The 18,691-nt window shown below is 47.3% G+C and overlaps 1 protein-coding gene across 1 annotated transcript; it reads right to left on the reverse strand.

The window, feature by feature from the left end:
* Positions 1 to 1,424: 1,424 nt before the first annotated feature.
* Positions 1,425 to 18,545, reverse strand: DYNLRB1 (dynein light chain roadblock-type 1). The gene is made up of 4 exons (XM_019733707.2): positions 18,411 to 18,545; positions 11,118 to 11,193; positions 6,156 to 6,323; positions 1,425 to 1,797 (listed from the first exon to the last, which is right to left on the reverse strand). Exons 1-4 carry the CDS (start codon positions 18,411 to 18,413, stop codon positions 1,754 to 1,756), a joined length of 291 nt encoding a protein of 96 aa, XP_019589266.2. The 5' UTR covers positions 18,414 to 18,545; the 3' UTR covers positions 1,425 to 1,753.
* Positions 18,546 to 18,691: the final 146 nt, after the last annotated feature.

Here is an 18,691-nt window from a genome sequence, read left to right on the forward strand (position 1 = left end):
CCAGGTCCCCAAACCCTCGCTCTGGAACCAGACCACCTCCTTCCCCAGGGACAGAAGCCCTCCCCTCGTCTAGAAGCCTGACCTGCAGGCCAGCCAGGGATAATTTATGTTACTCAGACCTTCTTCTTCCATTATCCTTCTAGAAGCTCAAGCCCAGACACAGAAACCTCAGACTTGGATCCCAGCCACCAACAGCCTCTGAGAACAAAGAGAAGATACTGGTCCCCATACCTGACCTAATTTTAAAACTGAATCTCTGAGATAATTACCGATCCAGGGTTATTTTGCTCCAGTTCTGCAATCATCTTCTCAGGGTGTGCTTCCTGAGTCCATGGGGAAGGGGCACACATGCTGTGGTTTCCTAAGGAATGTTCTGTTTGGGGATTTGGGGGAAATTATTTGAAAGGATCATTTCTATATTATGACAAACATGGACATATTATGGAGTGGAAAATTCCTATGATCTTTCATTAAAATAGGAGACTTTGAAGAGACTTGCTGGGCCCCTAGAAACTACACCCCTAAGCTCCCAAGGACACAGGGTGTTACTTCCCTGATACTGTTAAGGAAACTTCACTGGAAAATTTAGAAAAGTACTTTTGCTAAATGAACAAACTCACACTGTAGAACAAGGTTACTTTGGGGGAAGGACAATGAAGGGGGATTTCAAGGTTTGCACTATACATTTTTGAATTTTTTCCCCCTGTAACAAGAAACAAAAGGCAAAAGAAAAACCTCATAAAAAATAAATACATGGGGTTTCTGGAGGAAAAATCCCAGAGTGCTGCTGGATGATGGGTGGCCTGTAGCCTCAGAGTAGCAGGCACCTTCTGGGACCCCCACACGAGTCTGTGGGAAGGCAGATGTTTACCCAGGAAGAGCTCACTCAGGTGAGAGGGACCACCCAGGATTTCTGTGGAAGGGAATGTGGACAGCAGAGCTTTTGGAGTTTAAGAACTGTGCTCCCAGCTATGAGAACTCAGGCAAGTCACTCTCTAGACCCCAATTTCCTCATTTTTAAGATGGCTTTAATGTCCTGCCGTATCTGTAGCGTACTGTGAGGATGACGTGAGCCAGGGCATATAACACACCAGGTGCATTCTGGGTACTCAACAAATATCCCTCCTTTCCTTTCTCCAGGGCAGTGTAGTAGAAAAAAACTTTCAAAACACTGGCGGGAGTGGTGAATGATAAAAGGGGTGGCTAGGGACAAGAGGCCCAGAAACCAAGGTACCAATTATAAACCAGGCTCAGCTCAGCAAGTATGGCTACCGGTGCAGTAAGGACCAGGCCGCTCAGGCCACAAACACAACCTAGGGCTGGAGGAGACGCCGGGGCTTAGCCTTCAGATCATGCGATGACACAGTGATGACACAGGAAGAGAGAGGCCCTTTCAACCTAGTGTTTAAAGACACACAGCAGGGTAAGCATTTGTTATTTTTAGTTAAAGAAAAACAGCCTTTTCCAAGGGCGACAAAGTGAACTGAAGGTCAGAAGGGTGTGGGCTTCTCACAAGCTCTTGCTCCAAAACCTAGACTTGAGGAGAGAGGGCCCTCCCGGGAACTCGGGGACAACTGGCCAGCAGAGGGATTACGATGTTGGGGGGGAGGCAGGGCTGCAGCCCGCCTCAGTCCCTGGATGGGTCTGCGTGGCTCTAAGGTGACTTCCGCCTGCCAGTCGGTTGACAAGATTAACACCATTATTCTTGGGGGGCATTAAATTAAGGAATGATGCCGGGAGCCGAGAGAGTGGCTTATTCAGTTGGATTCTGAATCACAATCAGGAAATAGTCTTTATCTGCAAAAGAGAAAAATGAAAAACAAATCACTAAATGTAAAATGGGGGGAAAACACACTAGCAAGGAAATAAATCATTAAATCACCAAACATCAAATGCGGTGGAAGCGGGGGTTAAGCAGCAGTGCTCAGGCTACTTCCAGTCGCTGGGCAAGTCCCGGGTGGGGGCTTCTGCCCAGTGTGACCGGCAGCGGCCTGTGCTCGGCAGCGCAGCCTTTTCTAACCTTCCCAGAGCGGACAGGGAGGTAGGACTGTCACCTCTGTTTTCTGGGAGGGGACACTCAGGTTTAGGGAGTTGAAATGAGTTGCCTGTGGCAGTGGTTCTCAAACTGGCTGGGCTGAAAACAAACACTGCAGCGCCCCACCCGCAGCGCCTGAGATTCAGTAGGTCTGGGGTAGAGCCGGAGAATCTGCATTTGAAACAAGTTCCCAGGTGATGCTGTGCTGCAGGTTGGGGAGAACCACTAGTTTGGGGTTACCCAGGGAGTCAGCGTCAAATATGGAATGCCAGCCTCAACCCCACTGCTCCTGGGTTCATGTCAATTGTCACAAGCTCAGCTGCTGCCTTCCAGAGCCTTCTCGAAAAAATTTCAAAGGTCAAAATGGTCAAAAGCTACCTGGATTCCAGTTCTGGGGATACAGCCCAGTGAGGAGGAATGTCCATCATGAAATAGCAAGTCCAAGACCTAGGGTGAGCCCGACTGCCCTTCATTTTATGGATGAGGAAATTGGAGAAGCAGAGTGTTGCAGCTCTGCCCACTTATTCATCAAACCACATTTACCAAGGTTTCCGTGTGCCACCCTGGGCCACCCACTTCTCATATGGTACCTCAAAGAACTCAAATCACTCTCCGAGGCAGGTACTAGTGTTTTCTCATTTTATAAAGAACACTGAGGCTCAGAGAGTTGAATGACTGGCCCAAGCCAAGGCGAAAATGCGGGGTGGGGTAGCTGGGTTTCACCCAGATGCTCTGAACGCTTCTGGCCTGCCCCCTTGCTGAACAGGAGAGAAAAGGCAGGGCCTCAGCCATGTCTGCTTTGCATCTGCTGACACAAGTCTAAAGCGTGCTTCTTCCATGACCATGGGCTGATGCAACTGGGGAGAAGCAGACCCGACATGACTAACAGCTTCATGGCTAAGCAATCTGTGTAAGCAGAAAGTCACTTATTGATAAAAATAAAAGTAATTAACAAGCCACAATTAGCAATAGTAGTGTCTTTTCTCACAAATAATCAAGCCCTAAATTCAACAGTATCACTCAAGTGCGTTGTGGGAAGCAGAGTGTTAAAGTTTGACTATGCTGTTTAACTCAGCTTTTTATCAGTGAGGTTAATAAGTGAAAACCAAAAGTCTGTCTTAAAACATTCTCTTCATATGGGTCATTCTGACCTGGATGGGCTGAATTTGGTACATATGTAGAGAGCCAAACTGTCGGAAACCACCTGTGCTATTTTTGGTCTGGTAAGCAGCTTCTCAGTTTGATCAATGAGGAAGGTTGGCTGAGAAGAAAGGATGGTGGACCTCCTTCCTGGGCAGGGGTGCTCCAGGTTGCTCCCATGATGTGGGGTGCAAATGACAGTCCTAGAGGGTCCATTTCAAACACGCAGCAGCTAGGCCTATTATATGCTGGGGGCTGCCCCTGTGCCCTTTGAAAATCCTAAGGCGATCTAGCCCTAATGCCTCAGATGTCCTGCTCAGTGGTTCCTGCCCACAGGAGTTCTGGCACCAAAATCCAGCATTTTTTTGCTGTATCAAAGTGAGAGCATCAAGATGTCCAATCATTCGTTTTCATCCTAAACACCATGTCCCACAGACATCCCTGACCCCACCTGTGATCCCCACAGTGGGGTGTCAGCAATGGACGGAGGTTTAGGAAGTATTCATTCAGTTACTCAACAAGGATTTGTTAAGCGCTTACTATGTGCTTACAAGTCTCTGTCGTCTGGAAACTGTCTAGTGGGGGGACAGACTTAAAAATGCAGATAAGCAGGCTGGTTAGCCAATGAAAAGGCAGGATGGGAGTGTTGCCAGCTGCAGCAGGACGGCATGTGTGAGGGCCTAGGAGATGAGCTGGAGTCTCTTGAGGCTCTGAGAGGCAGCAGGGTCGCTGGAGAAGTGATGAGGGCCTTCAGGAGGAACAGTCACTGGATTTAAGGCAATCTCGAAAAGACACACCCCTCCAGCAATAACAAGATGTGCGTGGGGGGGCCCAAGAGTGTGTGAGTGCGAGACAGAGAGTGAGCGAACAAGCAAGAGTGACACAGCATGACCACCCTCCACGCAGGCCTCTGTGTCACCCAGGCAAGGGTCTGGCCACTTTAGCCTCATCACCACTGACAAAGCTGAGGGGCTTCTGGGCCTGTGCACCCCAAGGAGAATCTGTATCTTGAGAGTTGCCAACCCTAGACTCAAGCACTGACCACACCCACGAGCTTTGAAAGCCTGCGGGTCCTCAAGGAAAAGTTGGAGATGCCTTTGCTCTCAAGCTGAGACATGAATGAATGGCCAGGAGCGCTCAGCGACTCTGCCATTCCAGAGGGGACATTCTCGGAAGCTGTAGGTCAAGAGACACTGTCCACGGAGAGTCTGTCTGATCTGGAGAATGTGTAACTTGTCCCTGCCTCACATGTGAGCTCCCATGTGGGCACAGGTCTGCTCCGATGTGCAGGGCCAGTAGAGGGACCATTCCTAGCTGACTTTCAGGAAGTTAGTGGGGGTCTGTGTGTCGTCACACAGCATGAAGTCTTGGGGGGGATGTGAATTCCAATCTGCTTCTAAGCCTTTCTGCCCCACCCTGCGCCAACACACTCCTCCAGATGGGGTGTCTGAGAAGAGCAGAGCAGTAGGGGACCCCAGCTGACATCTCACAGATGTGTAAATGGAGGTGCACAGGCGTCCCGTGACTTGCTTGAGGTCACACTTTTAAGAGGTACAGCTGGGAAATAGTCTCCGCCTGCTGCAACCTGTTTTCTCTGGCAGAACCAGAGACATCATTGGCTGACATGTGATGCATCAGAGTCAATAAACTGATGAACAGTATATGTCTTGTTTTTGGAATAAATGACTGAAATTATCCTATGTTCTTCTCTGTGACTGGATGCTTTGTCCCCACCCCTCTAAGAGTGTCCTAGGGAGACTGTGGGCCCCTGGAACTGGCTCTAGGGTTTTTCCTTTACATCCTTCCGAGGAGCCAGACTGAGCTGGAACAGGCCAGGGAACAGAACACTATGACTCTGCTGCTGGGAGTGGCTGATACCCTGTCCCAGACCCCCATCAAATTAACTCAGAATTCTGTCGTCAAGCCCAGAGGCCTTCAGTGTCCCCAGCCTCCCCACTGCCTCTTTCATCTAGGCCTCAATTACAATCACATCACCTCCTGCCTTAAAAACCTCTGCTCGCAGGGTCGCCCACACAGCTGAGTTTGGTTTGAGGCCTTTTCCAAACTGGACCAAACACCTTACCTCCCACTCCTTCCTCCCTCATATTCTGATGCACCGCAGCCTACCTGCATCGTCACGTACACACCTAAGTCACGCACATTCAACTACGTGGCTCAGCCAAAGAGAGAGGGAGAGACAGAAGGAGCAATGCGGGACCAGCCCTGAAGTCTGTGAATGTGAGTGAGGTGAGGCAGGGCACGGGGCCCTGCTCTTCCCTCCTGGGGTCCCAGGCCTTGTGGGCTCCTCCCAGGAAGAGCATGACCCTGAGAATGATCCTAACACCTAAAGACGAGGGTTGTTTGTACCACACAGTCCCCAGTGCCAGCCGCGCACTTCATGTGAAACAAGAGCCGCAGCGGCTCCAGTGCTGGAGGACAGGCTGGCTGCATGGGGCTCAGGGACACTGGACTGGACTTTAGAAGCGGGTGACTGAACATGTTTCCAAGGATAAAACGGCTCTACAGTATTTTTGCCTCATGCTTTGGTTGCGAATTACTGAATCTTTGGCTTTTAAACATAGCTTTCCTGTCCCCCCACCTTGCTTATTCTTTCCTGTGCCTTCGAGATTCCCTCTTGTGGGAAGCCTACACTGACTGCCCCAAGCAGCCCCATCGCACTGTCCTCTACGCTCCTGAGGCGAGGCTTACACTGTGTCTCTCTCCCCCAGGAGACCGTGGTTCCCCTCTCGGGCCTGGAACCCAGGACAGGGTCTGACCTCCAGCCAATGCGCATGAGCAGTGCTGGGGATGCCAGCTGGAGGCAGACTGGCCAGAGGGAGAAGCTGTCAACTCTGTACCTTCAAGTCCTGAGGCCTTTCACAGACCTGAAGAGACAGCACCGTGCGAAGCCTCCCTGACAAGCTACAGGACGAGTGCCGTGCGGGGCTGAGCCTCAGGGGGGTGTGGAAGACCTTCTCACCTGGTGCAACCATAATTTCGTTTTTCTTGGAGCGAATTCGGAGGAAGGTGAGGTCGTTCTGGGAGTCGATCTCACGCACGGTGCTCCGGGCCTTCAAGATGAAGTTGTGCATGAGGCCGGCGTACTGTGTGGTGGTGGGATTGTCCATGGTGCTCCTGATGGGGATGCCTGCGGGGAGAGCAGACAGTGATGGGGCAGGATGCTGGTGCGCTTTCCTGCCCAGCGCCCACCTGCGCTCCCCTAATTCTAGTACCGGACGGACAGTTACCACCAATGCCACTGTCCACTGGGGGCTTGACGGACACAGGCCAGTCCCCAGAACGACCTTGAGGGTGGTGCTCCCATCGTCACTTGCCAATGAGGCAACAGAAACTGTGAGCAGTGAGGTTACCTGCTGACAGTCACACAGCAGACGAGCAGTGGGGCCAGGAGTCAAATGTAGGCCCGTTGTGTCCCCTACTGGGCTCCTCTCCCAGGGCCACACTGTCTTGACTAGTTTCTGGCAACAGAAGGAGAGACTATCATTCAGAACACTTAGAACCTGAACAAGGAGGCCAGCTCTTACAAATCTGTAAGTACTGAAAAGCAGGAAGAAGAAAAAAGGTCAGCTTGTGCCGAGACATAACCACCACCAGCGTTTTGCTCCAGCTCCCAAGGAGGCTGAGGGCCCAGTGGTAAAGCCACTGTGCGTGCACATGATGGTGCCCCCCCATTAGAGCCCGTTTCCATCTGCATACACCCTTGGAAGGCGCACAGTGGCTTTCAGAGCCCACAGTGGCCATTCCACTGAGTCCATCAGCCTCTGCTGCTGAGAACTTAGGCTGGTCTTTTTACTTAATTGCTGTGCAACGAACACCTCTGTGCATCAAGCGTGTTGTTTGGAGGGCTGTTTCCTTGTGATGAGCCATTAAATGGAACTCCCTCCCTGGACAGCGCCTGTTGTCACGGAGGTGAGGAATGGGGCTCCGCGAGAGCCACCTCGGGCCACAGCAGGAGCAACAATCAGGTGCCTATGAATCACTGTGACATGTCAACAGAAGGCTCCATCAATGAAGCCCCAGGCGCCCATAGCTGACAGGCGCTTGTGATGAACGTGGCTCAACCGGCTCCTCACACGTAAGTGGCTGCGTTTTGGACCCAGGACGCTGCTCATCTGGCCCACAGCTGACCAGCCTAAGGGTCAGCCTCAGGTCTACCCCTGGGTGGCAAGAAATTGGCCCAACCTTGTCTTTTTAGGACATGACAGTGGGCAGAAGAGGACAGAGTGGAAGAGACACAGCTGACTCAGAGAGGCTGTTTTGAGCCAAGGAAGTAATGAGAACAGGTTGTAGTGACCTTTTGCCCTTAAGGGACAGGACAACTAGGTCATCAGCTGGGTCCTAAATGGCAACAGTGTGCCCACAGGGCCCCATGAGGCCTTGCCCAATAGTGGAAGCTTCCTGAGGAAGGTAGCAGAAGTGGTTGGGGTGATGACTGAGTAGGAATTCTGAAATCTGACGGCCTGAACTTACACCCCGGCTCTGCCCCTTCACGGTTACGTGGCTTTAGACAAGTCATTTAACCTTTCTAAGCCTCCATTTCCTCACCTGTAAAATAATGCCTGTGCTTCAAAGTGCTGCTATGAGGATGAAATATGGTTTAAGACAGTTTAGCAAGAGCAGGCATGCAATAAATGTTGGTTTGTTAGCAACGTCACCCACACAATACATGCCATCCGCCAGGTGACTTGAGGGGCCAGTCTCAAGGCTCAGCAAAGTCTGGATGATCATACCTGATGACCTTCTCTTTTTATGTACTACAAGGGTGCCTTCTCTCAAGTCCCTCTGGAACCTGGAACTTTCCTTCCTTCCCCTATTGTCTCACAACTCCCACTGGTCCCTCCATCTTCTGGTGGCTCCACCCATCCCCACCCCAGATGGGGCTCCAGCATCACGTAACTCTCCTTTAGAGGAGTCACAGGACTCTGACATCACACCTTTATGGAAGTGATCACCCCAGCAGACTAGCTCCCTGAGGGCCAGGACCAGGTCTGATTTGTTCACCAGTATCCTTAGGGACACTGCATTAAGCATTTATTGCTGTTGATAAATGAGAACTCACAAGGGCTACTTTCAGCAGTTTAGACATGAGTTTGCTCCTACCAAGTGAGAGGTGTGTAAAGGAGATAAGAAACTAACTAACCACTTGTTGGCTGACTTTCAAAACAAAAGAAAACATGAAGATGGTGGTAGTGGGGCGGGAGGGACCAAAACTGGAGAGGATTTCACATAAGGATCAGAGATCACAGGACGCCAGATTCATAGGATGCCAGAGCTGGGACATTTCAAGGATATCCTAAGGATTAGGCCACCTACCCCAAGCCACTGCCTTCACAATAGGGAACATGCAGCCTGCCGAAGCGGCTGGTCACTGGGGAGACACGATTTCTAAGCTGAGGCTCAGATCTGTCAGGTTGTATAGCTCAGTCCTCCCACCAAACCCAGCTCCATTAGTAAAAAAAATATTAACAAAATTTAACAGATACTTAACCATGTTTCCCTGAAAATAAGACCTAGCCAGACTATCAGCCCTAATGCGTCTTTTGGAGCAAAAATTAAGACGTGGTCTTATTTTACTATAATATAAGACCCAATCTTATATAAGACCGGGTATATGATATATGATATGATATGATATGATATGATATAATACTGGATCTTATATTAATTTTTGCTTCAACAGATGCATTAGAGCTGATGGTCTGGCTAGGTCTTATTTTCGGGGAAACAGTATTAAGCACAAACTGTGTCAGAGTTGTTCCAGGTGCTGGGGATACAGTGGGGACCGCAAGAGATAAATCCCTGCCCTTGTGGAGCTTACACGTTTGAGTCTTTTATTTTGCCCTGTGTGGGCAGCAGCAGAGGATAGCAGGGGGTCTGGCGAGGTACAAATGTTCCTGAAGTTCCTGGCAAGTCAGCTTAAACTCCCCTTTTATTATGAAACATCATTTGTATTTGGCCAAGACAGAGATGTCAAAATGCAGTGGCAGGTGGCTGGTAAGTGACTGGGACAAGGGGGTGTCACGAGTTCAGGGTGGGGAGGAATCATTTCTGGGCTGGGGTGGTCAGGGGAGGCACCTGTAGGGAGAGACAGCTGAGCTGAGTCAGAGGGTATGAAAACCCTGGAAGGGAGAACAGGGACCCTAACTAATCATCCTGAGTGGGAAGCTTCCAGAGGGCTTAAAGTCTCCATGCAGCAGTGAGTTCTGACCACGCCCATCCACAGCGGGGTGACTTTGGGCAGGTCATCTCACCTCTCACCTTTGGGTTTCTCATCTGAAAAATGGGCAAACAGCCATCTTGCAGGGGGTCACTGAGTGAAATGCACATGAGAGATGAAAGTGCAAGCTCTATGAATGGGACACAAGTTAATGCCACATTAGTATATGAAAAAGAGGCACTCATTAGTATCCAAAAGGTAAGCAGTTGGGGTTATATTTTCCCAATGAAAAAGCTCAACTTTTGGGGTAGTTTTAAAGCAAGAATGAAGGCTTGTGGTTTGTGAATACTACTGGAGGCCTACGGGTTCCAGCTGAGGAGCCAGCCCCCGAGCTGTTCCCTCCCATTTGGGGTCAAAAATGTCCAGTTCCAGAAGACAGTATCTGAGTGATATACAGTCTCTGACCAATCACTCCACTTAAGGCAGCTAAGGTCTGAAGAGGGGAAGGGGGAACCCCAGACCACGCAGCAGATCAGGGGCAGACCTACTGCTGCCTCCCAAAGTGTCCCGAGGGCTCTCAACCTGCTGCCTCCTCTGAATCCAATGACCACATGGTCTGATTAGAGTCTGACAAAGCTGGGGAGTGTCCCCTGCCCAGCTCTCGGCTGGCCAGGGATCTGATGGAAAACAACATTCTGAGGACATATCACCTCCACACTGTCACCCGTGGTAACTTGCATTCTGCTCTATTTTCGCAGACACTGCTGAGAATTCTGCTTTTCCAAAACAAGGCCTAGAGTGACAACACACACACAGGGGCTCTCGAGGAGCCGCAAACAAATCAGAGCCGAACGAATACACTGGCCCAGAGAATTGGGGGAGCCCAGCTGGGTGACCCTGGGCCAGACCTGCAGCCACTCTCTGGTCCTTCCCAGCACAGTGTGGGGAAAGCACAAGTGCATTCACACCGACTTGGAATGAAATCTTGGCTCTGTAATGGCAGGCAAATCAATTAAATGTCTGGACTCAGTTTCCTCTACTGCAAAATGGAGACAACAGGGCTGCTTTAAGGAATAAATGAAACAGAACGTTTATAAAGCATCAGCCAGGGGCCTGGCCCAGAACAGGTAGGTGTGTGATAAATGCTAGCCTTCTTCTTTGCCATGTCTATGGCAGTTTGGGAAAATTAGTATCTATACTTTTCTAGTTGTTGAAATAATGTCTCAGAAGAGAAGGAAAAAGCTATCGGCACAAAGCTGCTGACCAGAGCATTACTTATTAGGTGGGTGCAAAAGTAATTGCGGTTTAAAGGTTAAAAATAACTGCAAAAACCACAATTACTTTTGCACCAACCTAATAACAAAAAAGTAGAAACAACATAAATGGGGGATGGTTAATAAACTTCGTACTGGCAGATAAAAGAATTTGCTGATGAAGCAAAACAAAGCTACCTCATGAGTAAATACCTGCTAACGAGTGACAACCCTAAATACAAGTATGAGCGAGAGAAGATGCACCCGGGCAAGGGCCAGAAAAGCATGGCATCCTGAAAACTATGATCTGTCGAGGGCAGTGGGATCGAGTGAATTTGTCCTTTTTTAAAATTCAAGATTCCAATAATAGTGCTAGGACACTGGAGGTGCTAAAAAAAAAAAGGGTGAAAATCCACGAACAGGAAGGCTTAACACAGTAAACACAGTAAACAGCACGTGTCGTGCTGTGTCTGGGCTGTTGCTTCAGGTCACGGTCAGAGGGAGGACTTACCTTCGGTGTTCACCACAATAATTCCCTGCACGCCCTTCTGGCTCTGAAGCCGCTTCAGTGTCTCCTCCACCTCTGCCTGGCGGAGAGCAAGGGCAAGGTTAGGGGGGGCCGGGAAGGCCAGATCCACTCCCTCATACCCCTGGCAGATGAATCACACATGTTTTCCAAGAACACACAAGTAACACCTCCCCAAAGGTCCCCGGGCCTGTCTGGAGCTGTCCCCAGGCCCCCACTAGCACCTGACCCATGTACTACACCCCCAGCAGGGGCAGGGCTTCTCCTGGCCCTCTGCCCACCAGGCACTATTTTCCCTCCTGCCTCCACTATTTGGGGGCAGGAGATAAATACCATTCCTGGGAGCAAAGACACATCGGTGACTCACGTGTTTGGTATACCTGGGGGACAGGACACTGATGATTTGAAAAACCCCAACAGGGGTGTCTAACAGGAAGGAGACACACTGTCATTTGTGACCCAAACAGCACAACTGAAAACATTCCAAAGGAAGCAAAATGACCCCAAGAGGATAACTCAGTGATTTATAATAAGCGAGCATCTGAGGTAGTGTGACACATGGCACAGAGCCACAGAAAATGTGCCTCGGGAAAGCGCTCATTAATCCTGATTCTTCAGAAATTAGTCAGGGTGGGACACTCTGGCACATGGAATTTGTAAACAGAGAAGACAATCAGATGTTTGATTCTTCGCCTGGCCACGCACGAGATCTAGAAATATTATCACTCGCTTCTCTCTTACCCTTCCCTCCACTCTCCACATATATGCCCACACCTCCCTGTTGCCGCGTCTTTTTAGCCTAAGGCCTCTTCCCTGCTGAACTCCAACGAACTCTTCTAGACATCTAAGACATCACCTCCTCCATGAAGCCTTTACTGATCCCAACTCAGTGGAGTCTTTGCCGCCTTGTGACTCTGCAAACACTTGATTATGCCTCTGTGGGATGCATTAGGCACTGTTTCACTAAGGGCCCACAGAATGGTCTGCATAGTAGGGACTCAATAAACAGCTGCTCAACTAACTGTTCTAGGCCTAACTCTTCCTACACTAGAAACTGGCCTTAGTATGCTTGCTCTCTGGAGGCCCCTTCCAGACTGGTGTTGAATCCAGTCAGAAGCTCCTCAAAGGTTGAGAGGCCGACTATGTTGGAAACAGAGGCTCCATTCACCAGAAGAGAGTGCTTCCCTAGGCCCAGGGGCTAATGAGTTGGGGGCAGGGGGAGCTTCTAAACAGTGGATGGAGATAGCACAATAAATTACTGTTTTTCTAATAGGCACAAGGCTTAGAATCCAGTCACTGCCACCCACTCCCCTATGATGTAAGAATACTCTCAAATGCTGGAGACAAGGGCAAACAAGTTCCTCCTACAAGACAGCGAATAGCCTGATGCCTCTAAAATCTGCACCCTGGGAAAAAGGACAGCACGAGCTCTGTGGACGTGACAGCGTGGGTCATACATGCATGAGATCATAATTCACTCAACACATTTTCACTGAGCTCCGACTATGCGCTATTCTGGAGAGGAGGGGTAAAGTACAACAGTGGTCAACACCACACAGTACTCAGCTTGACCTGGGAACCCTCCTGGAAATTCAACCTAAGGAAATAATCCAAAAGGACTAAAAGGAGAACACAGCAAACGTGTGCTGCCCTGATATCTGCAACAGCAAAAGCAGAAAGGAGCCAGAAATGCCCAATAATTAGGGAAAAGGCCAAGTAAATTCTGGAATGTCCATTCACAGGAATGTAATACACACATTACCAATGGTGATCAGTATATTTATATCACCACAGAATGTTTATGATATAACATGAAGTAAAAACAGCTAAATGCAAAAACAAAGTGCCTGGTGACGGCAACCACATGAAAAGAAGGAGACTTGAGGGATTATGGGAAAAAAAAAAAAAAGCCACACTGAGAGCATGGAATTATAGATAAGGTTTTCTTTTCTTCTTCACAACAGCCTCTTTTTATTCTATTATTTCTATTTAAAAACATTTTGGAACCCCTTTCTCTGTGTATCCAGAGCTCTCTGATATGGGGACCACAAACATTGTAAGACTACAGAAGTCAGATGACAATTTAGTACAGCTCAGTCAAAATGCAATCAACCTGGGGAAGGGGAAAGAAAGCTAAAGCTAAAGATGACAGAATCGAGGTCCAATTCTGGAGGATGGGAAGGGGCTGAAATAAAAAAAAAAAAGATGAAATTTTATAAAACTGCTCTTCATTCAGTAACTATATTCAGTAACTTCTACGTGTCAGGCATTGTTTTAGGCCAGGGGATGCTGTAGCAAACAAAACATAACAAACATCCCTGCCCTCATGAAGGTGACATTTGCGGGTGGGGAGTCAGACATTAAACAAAAAAGATAAGTAAAATATAAATGTCAGCTACAATAGGGAAGGTGATATGGAATGCAGGGACTGACGACAATTTTAAATAAGACAGCCAGAGAAGCCTCACTAAGTGATAGTTGAGTAGAGATTTTAAGGAAATGAGGGAACCTATCGTGCGGATTTTTAAGGAGAGTGCTCCACACAGTAGGAAGAGTGAGTACAAGAGTCCTGAGGTGGGAAAGGGGCATGCTCCAGGAAAAGCAAAGGAACCAGAGTGGCTCAAGTGCAGTGAGTGGCAGGTGGCCAAATGAGAAAGGTAGCCAAGATCAGATTAGATTTCAGCCGGCCAAGATCAGATGACTTTGGCTTTTAATGGGGACGATCTGGGGCGCCATTAGCAGGTTTTGAGGTGAAGAGTAACAAGACCTGACGTTGCAAAAGGATGGCTCTGGCTGCTGTATGGAGAATGGACGGCAGGGGGCAAGCACGGCCTGCTTGAGCCAGGTGCCCTAGGCAGACGGGCTCCCTGGGAAGGAAGCAACCTTCTCTCACTACGTGATATAACTAAGTCCAAACTCTTTGGACTCGGCTCATAAGCCTCCTGTGAGAGGCCTTCTCTGACACCCACCCCTCTTCTGGGTACCCATGGCACCCTGCCTCCATAGCACTTATCACAACGGGGTATAAATAAATGTCTGTTTCAAATCTGTCTCCTCCTCCAGACCCAAAGCACCCTGGGAGCACAGACCTACACTTTATAGATCCAGTACCTGACACAATATAGGCAACAAATACTTAAGACACAAATAAAAAGCATTTCTGGAACTCTGTTTTACAAAAATCAACCTTAAGTACAGGATGGGGGACATGGCCTTACAGTAGCCAGCATGAGAGCTAGGGTTTAGGTGACCCTAAGTTTAATGAGAACCAGACACTGATACCTGGCTGTTAAAAGTAAAACACATATATATCAAGAAAGAGAGGCCAATAAAGTATACACTAGCCTACTCAGTACCTGCTACAGGTCAGATATTGGGATGAAATGTTTTCAGACACATCTGTTGTCTGACCCTTCCATGGTTAGTAGGATTTACATTTTAGGAGGAAAACAAGCTTCAGAAAAGTTTTTTGTTTCTCCCAAGGAAACATAGGTCAAGAATATACCACTGACCACCACTGATGAGGTCCCTGTCCTCAGGGAGTTCATATTCTGGTGGAAGAGACATTCCAAAAACAAGTGACCAAAACCCTTACAATCAACCAGGGGTAGGGCTGAGGGGCAGGGGGTCAGGGGGCCAGGAGGCCAGGGGGATGCCACTTTGCCTAGTGTGGTTAGGAACATTTGAGGATGTAAACTCTAAGCCAAGAACTAAATGATAAGAAAGAAAAGCACTCCAGGCAACAGGACAAAAGCAAAGGCGGTGAATGGGGACAAGTTTGGCATCATGTTCAAGGAACATGGAATGACGGGTTTTGCCACGTTTTTTGATTTTCTGCTAATGTTAGGCAAAAATCAAGTAACAGAAAGCCAACCTTTCTTAATTTTTAAGAGTTATCAGTGAAGTTAAAAATGGAATTTACTGACTGCATTTCTCCTTTTCTGAGTCTTTTGATTTTTCTACAAATCTTACTGAATTTCAAAATTCTCGTATGTTAAAAAGATTAGACTTTTGTCCATCATATAAATTACACTTCTCCCACTTTTTCATTGAATCTTATAATTTTTTTAATAATCAGTTTACAATTTTCATGCAAATTTATTTTTTTCAAAAAGTTTCCTGTAAAACTAGAATAGCTTCTCCAACTTGATACCAACCAGGAAGACTGGGGCTAGGCGTGGATGAGTGGGAGCCATGTCTGGAGGGGTATCCACGTGGCACACATAGAGCACCAGCTAACCTGTCTGGGTTCAAGGGAAACTGCTTAAAACAAACCTCAGTTCAGCCCTAAAGGAGCCAAGAAAGAAAATAAATGTTTCCAAAAAGCCACAAACAGCAACAGGGACATTTGCAGATGGCAAAGGACAGTCCTAATCAGGCATCCAAGTTATGCATGCCAACTCTGCCTCAAAGTTTGTCGTCCCTACAGTGCTAGCCAGCTGGTACCAGAAATATCTGAGTGGATACGCATCCCCCCAGGGTCAGCTCACATTTCCAACCTCCTGTTCTGCTCCTAGAGGGAGCCCACCTGTACCCTCAGCATCCTGGGTCTGAAGTACTATTAACATGGGTATCTGCATCAGGGAAGGGACAAAGCTCCTGGGTTTTTAGTTCCAAGGTGTGTGTTGCTGGAAGATGGAAAAACAAATAGCAGTAAAACTCCAGGATTATTTATTGGGTCAGCATGGGAGGGAAAACCATCTGAAGCAAATGATTCACAAAGGAACTGTGACCAATTGGACTGCTAAGCATACAAATTTTAATTTCTATAAAAACAGAAATGAATCAAAAGCTTAGAAAAATATCTGCATCAGATATAACAGACGAAGAGTAATTCTACAACACTGTACAAAATGATTAAGAAAAACAGCAAGTCTCTAAAAGTTAAGTGGGTAAAAAGGAAACTAGTAGAAAATACACCTAAGAGAAATTGCAAACACATAGAAAAATGTTTATTGTTCCCTGTAAATAAAGAAATGAAAATTATAACAATGCTGAGGTATCTTTTTAAATGCTGGCAATGCTGGCAATGATACGGCAAAACTGGTACAAAGACACTATGACCTTTTGGGAAAGCTACAGGACAACACTATTGCAAGAACCATAAAAATGCTGGTTTCTTTGCCTCAGAAATTCTTTTCCTGAGAATTTTTCCTAAGGAAATCATCTGACAAAATTTTTAAAAGAAAAATGAAACAAACCCTACACATACAGAGGCATTCATCACAGAGTTAGCTCTTCTAATAAAGAACTAGAAGCAACCCAAATGTACACTGGGGGAATGGTTTGACAAATTACGATACAATTATTTCACTATTGTGTAGTCACTAAAAATAATTCATCACAAAGATGATGCAGCAACAAGGTTAAATGTCTCTGGACATTAAATCAAACAAAAAAGAAAAACTAGCACATATACGTCTTGAAAAATATGCATATGTGAACAAAGAGGAGGGGGGAACATACAGAGATGAAAACAGATGTATGGTGGAGTAAAACTGGATAAGAATTAAGATTTTTATATCATTGTTCTAAAGGCAATTTGGCCGTTTCTACCAAAATGTAAAATATGCATGCTAGAAGTACCACTTCTAGGAATCTATCCTACATAAACACTACATAATAACTAGCTTGAGTGTAAAAAAAAAAAAATTACTGCAGCATTGTCTGAAGTGAAAAACTGTAAGCCACCTAAACGTATATACCGCAATAGAATACTATATCATCCTTAAAAAGAATGAAGTAGATCTGTATGTATTGACATGGAATGTTTGATATTTTTAAGTGAACAGAGTAAGTTGCAGAATGAGCTATCTATACGTAACCTAAAGTAAACTTAATATGTAGAAACATATATTCCAGCTCTATGTAATAAACACTTATATGTAAATGTGCTTATGCACTAAACCAATCCGAAAGAAAACACACTCAACCACCAACCGTCCTACCACAGAGAAGTGAGATGGGGCAATAAGCACTTTCTACATTATATACTTGGGTACTGCTTGAATTTGTTAAAATGCGCATGTAAGTATTGCTTTTATGAGTAGAAATACACAACAGCATGGTACAGGCTGCAGTAAGCTACAATTTGTGTAAGAAAACGACAGGCACGTATATGTTTATATAAGATACACAAGAAACTAACAATGTTTCTGAAGGAGACTGAGGCTGGGGGTCAGGGTTGGGTGGGAAGATTTATTTTTCATTTAGATCCTTTTTTTACTGTACGCAAGTATTATCTGTTAAAAATCACTTTTTTTACAGTTTAAAAAGTGATGTGAAAGATGAAGTTACACGTTTGAAGCATTATTACATGTTTTTAGTGATGTGCAGACACTCTTTGTGGTGTAATAATAAAGGAAAAAGTAGAGTCCACAACTGTATATTCAGTAGGACTTAAACTATATAAAGCACAAACTGAAGAGAAAAATACTAGAAGTCATATACCTAATTATAAGTGGTCACCTGTAGGTCATGGCACTGTTACTTTTTCCTTTTCAATTTTTCTTATAAGTTTTAAATTTTTAAATAACATTTTTGAAAAAATAATATTCATATGGCTTAACATTTAAAAGGTCTTTTCAACTTTTTTACAAGTTGGGAAGAATAAAAACACGAGAAAACAAACCCGTAAAAGCGTAAAAAGCCCACAGTGCCAGCCAGCAAAGCAGAAGACTGGGATCTCCAAGGGTGGACCCGCCCGTTTCTGACTCATGCACTAAGTCCCAGCAGGTCCAAAGAACCACAAGGGCAGAAAGGCTGCAGTCAAGTTTCTAGGGTTCAAATCCACCTGCACCATTTCCTGATACAAAGCTTTACACAGGGATAATGGTCGTACGTACCTCACAGAGATGTGGTGAGGAGGATAACCGAGGTACGTACGGCGCTTAGCAGTGCCCGACACCAATTAAGCTTCCAGGAAATGTTATCGTTATTGTTATCGCGCACCAAGGCCCAGGATGCTAGGATGCAGGGGCCTGTGGGCCGGCCCCCCCATCTCCGTCGTCCCTAGCCAAGGCCTGAGTTCCTGCTTCCGGTCAAGGGGCAGCGGAAAACCGCGGCCCCGCCCGAGTCCCCTCGGTCCAGGTCTGGAGGCCCGTGCCGCCTGGGTTCCACCCTCCCCACTCATCTCAGGCCCAGCCCCGCGCAGACCCATGGATTTTCAGCCCGGTGCTCTGAAACGCCCTTGGAGGATGGAAGGACAGGAGAAAGGTGGTGGGCGGCCGTGCTCACCACCTTCCGACCGCCACCTAAGAGTTCCGGACAAACACTCACCATCTCTGGCCGATCCCGGAGCTCCGCGTCGGCACTGTTTAGTCCGGGTGCCTTTCCACGCCTGCGCAGAGCCCCCTGTCAAAACGGACAGCTTCTGTAGCCAACCAGGAACCAGCGTGTGGCGGGCGGGGAGGCGGACCTTAGTCAGTTCGCCCGGGACTCGTTCCCAGCGCCGTCAGAAAGAGAAAAGCAAAGGAGCGCTTCAGCTGTGGAAAATCCCCAACTCCCACTGTGCTGAAAAGATGCTGGTTCGCGGTGTCCAAAAAGGCTTTCAACTCTCA

Source organism: Rhinolophus sinicus, linkage group LG13, assembly GCF_036562045.2.
Source record: "Rhinolophus sinicus isolate RSC01 linkage group LG13, ASM3656204v1, whole genome shotgun sequence".
NCBI classification, from domain to species: Eukaryota; Metazoa; Chordata; class Mammalia; order Chiroptera; family Rhinolophidae; genus Rhinolophus; species Rhinolophus sinicus.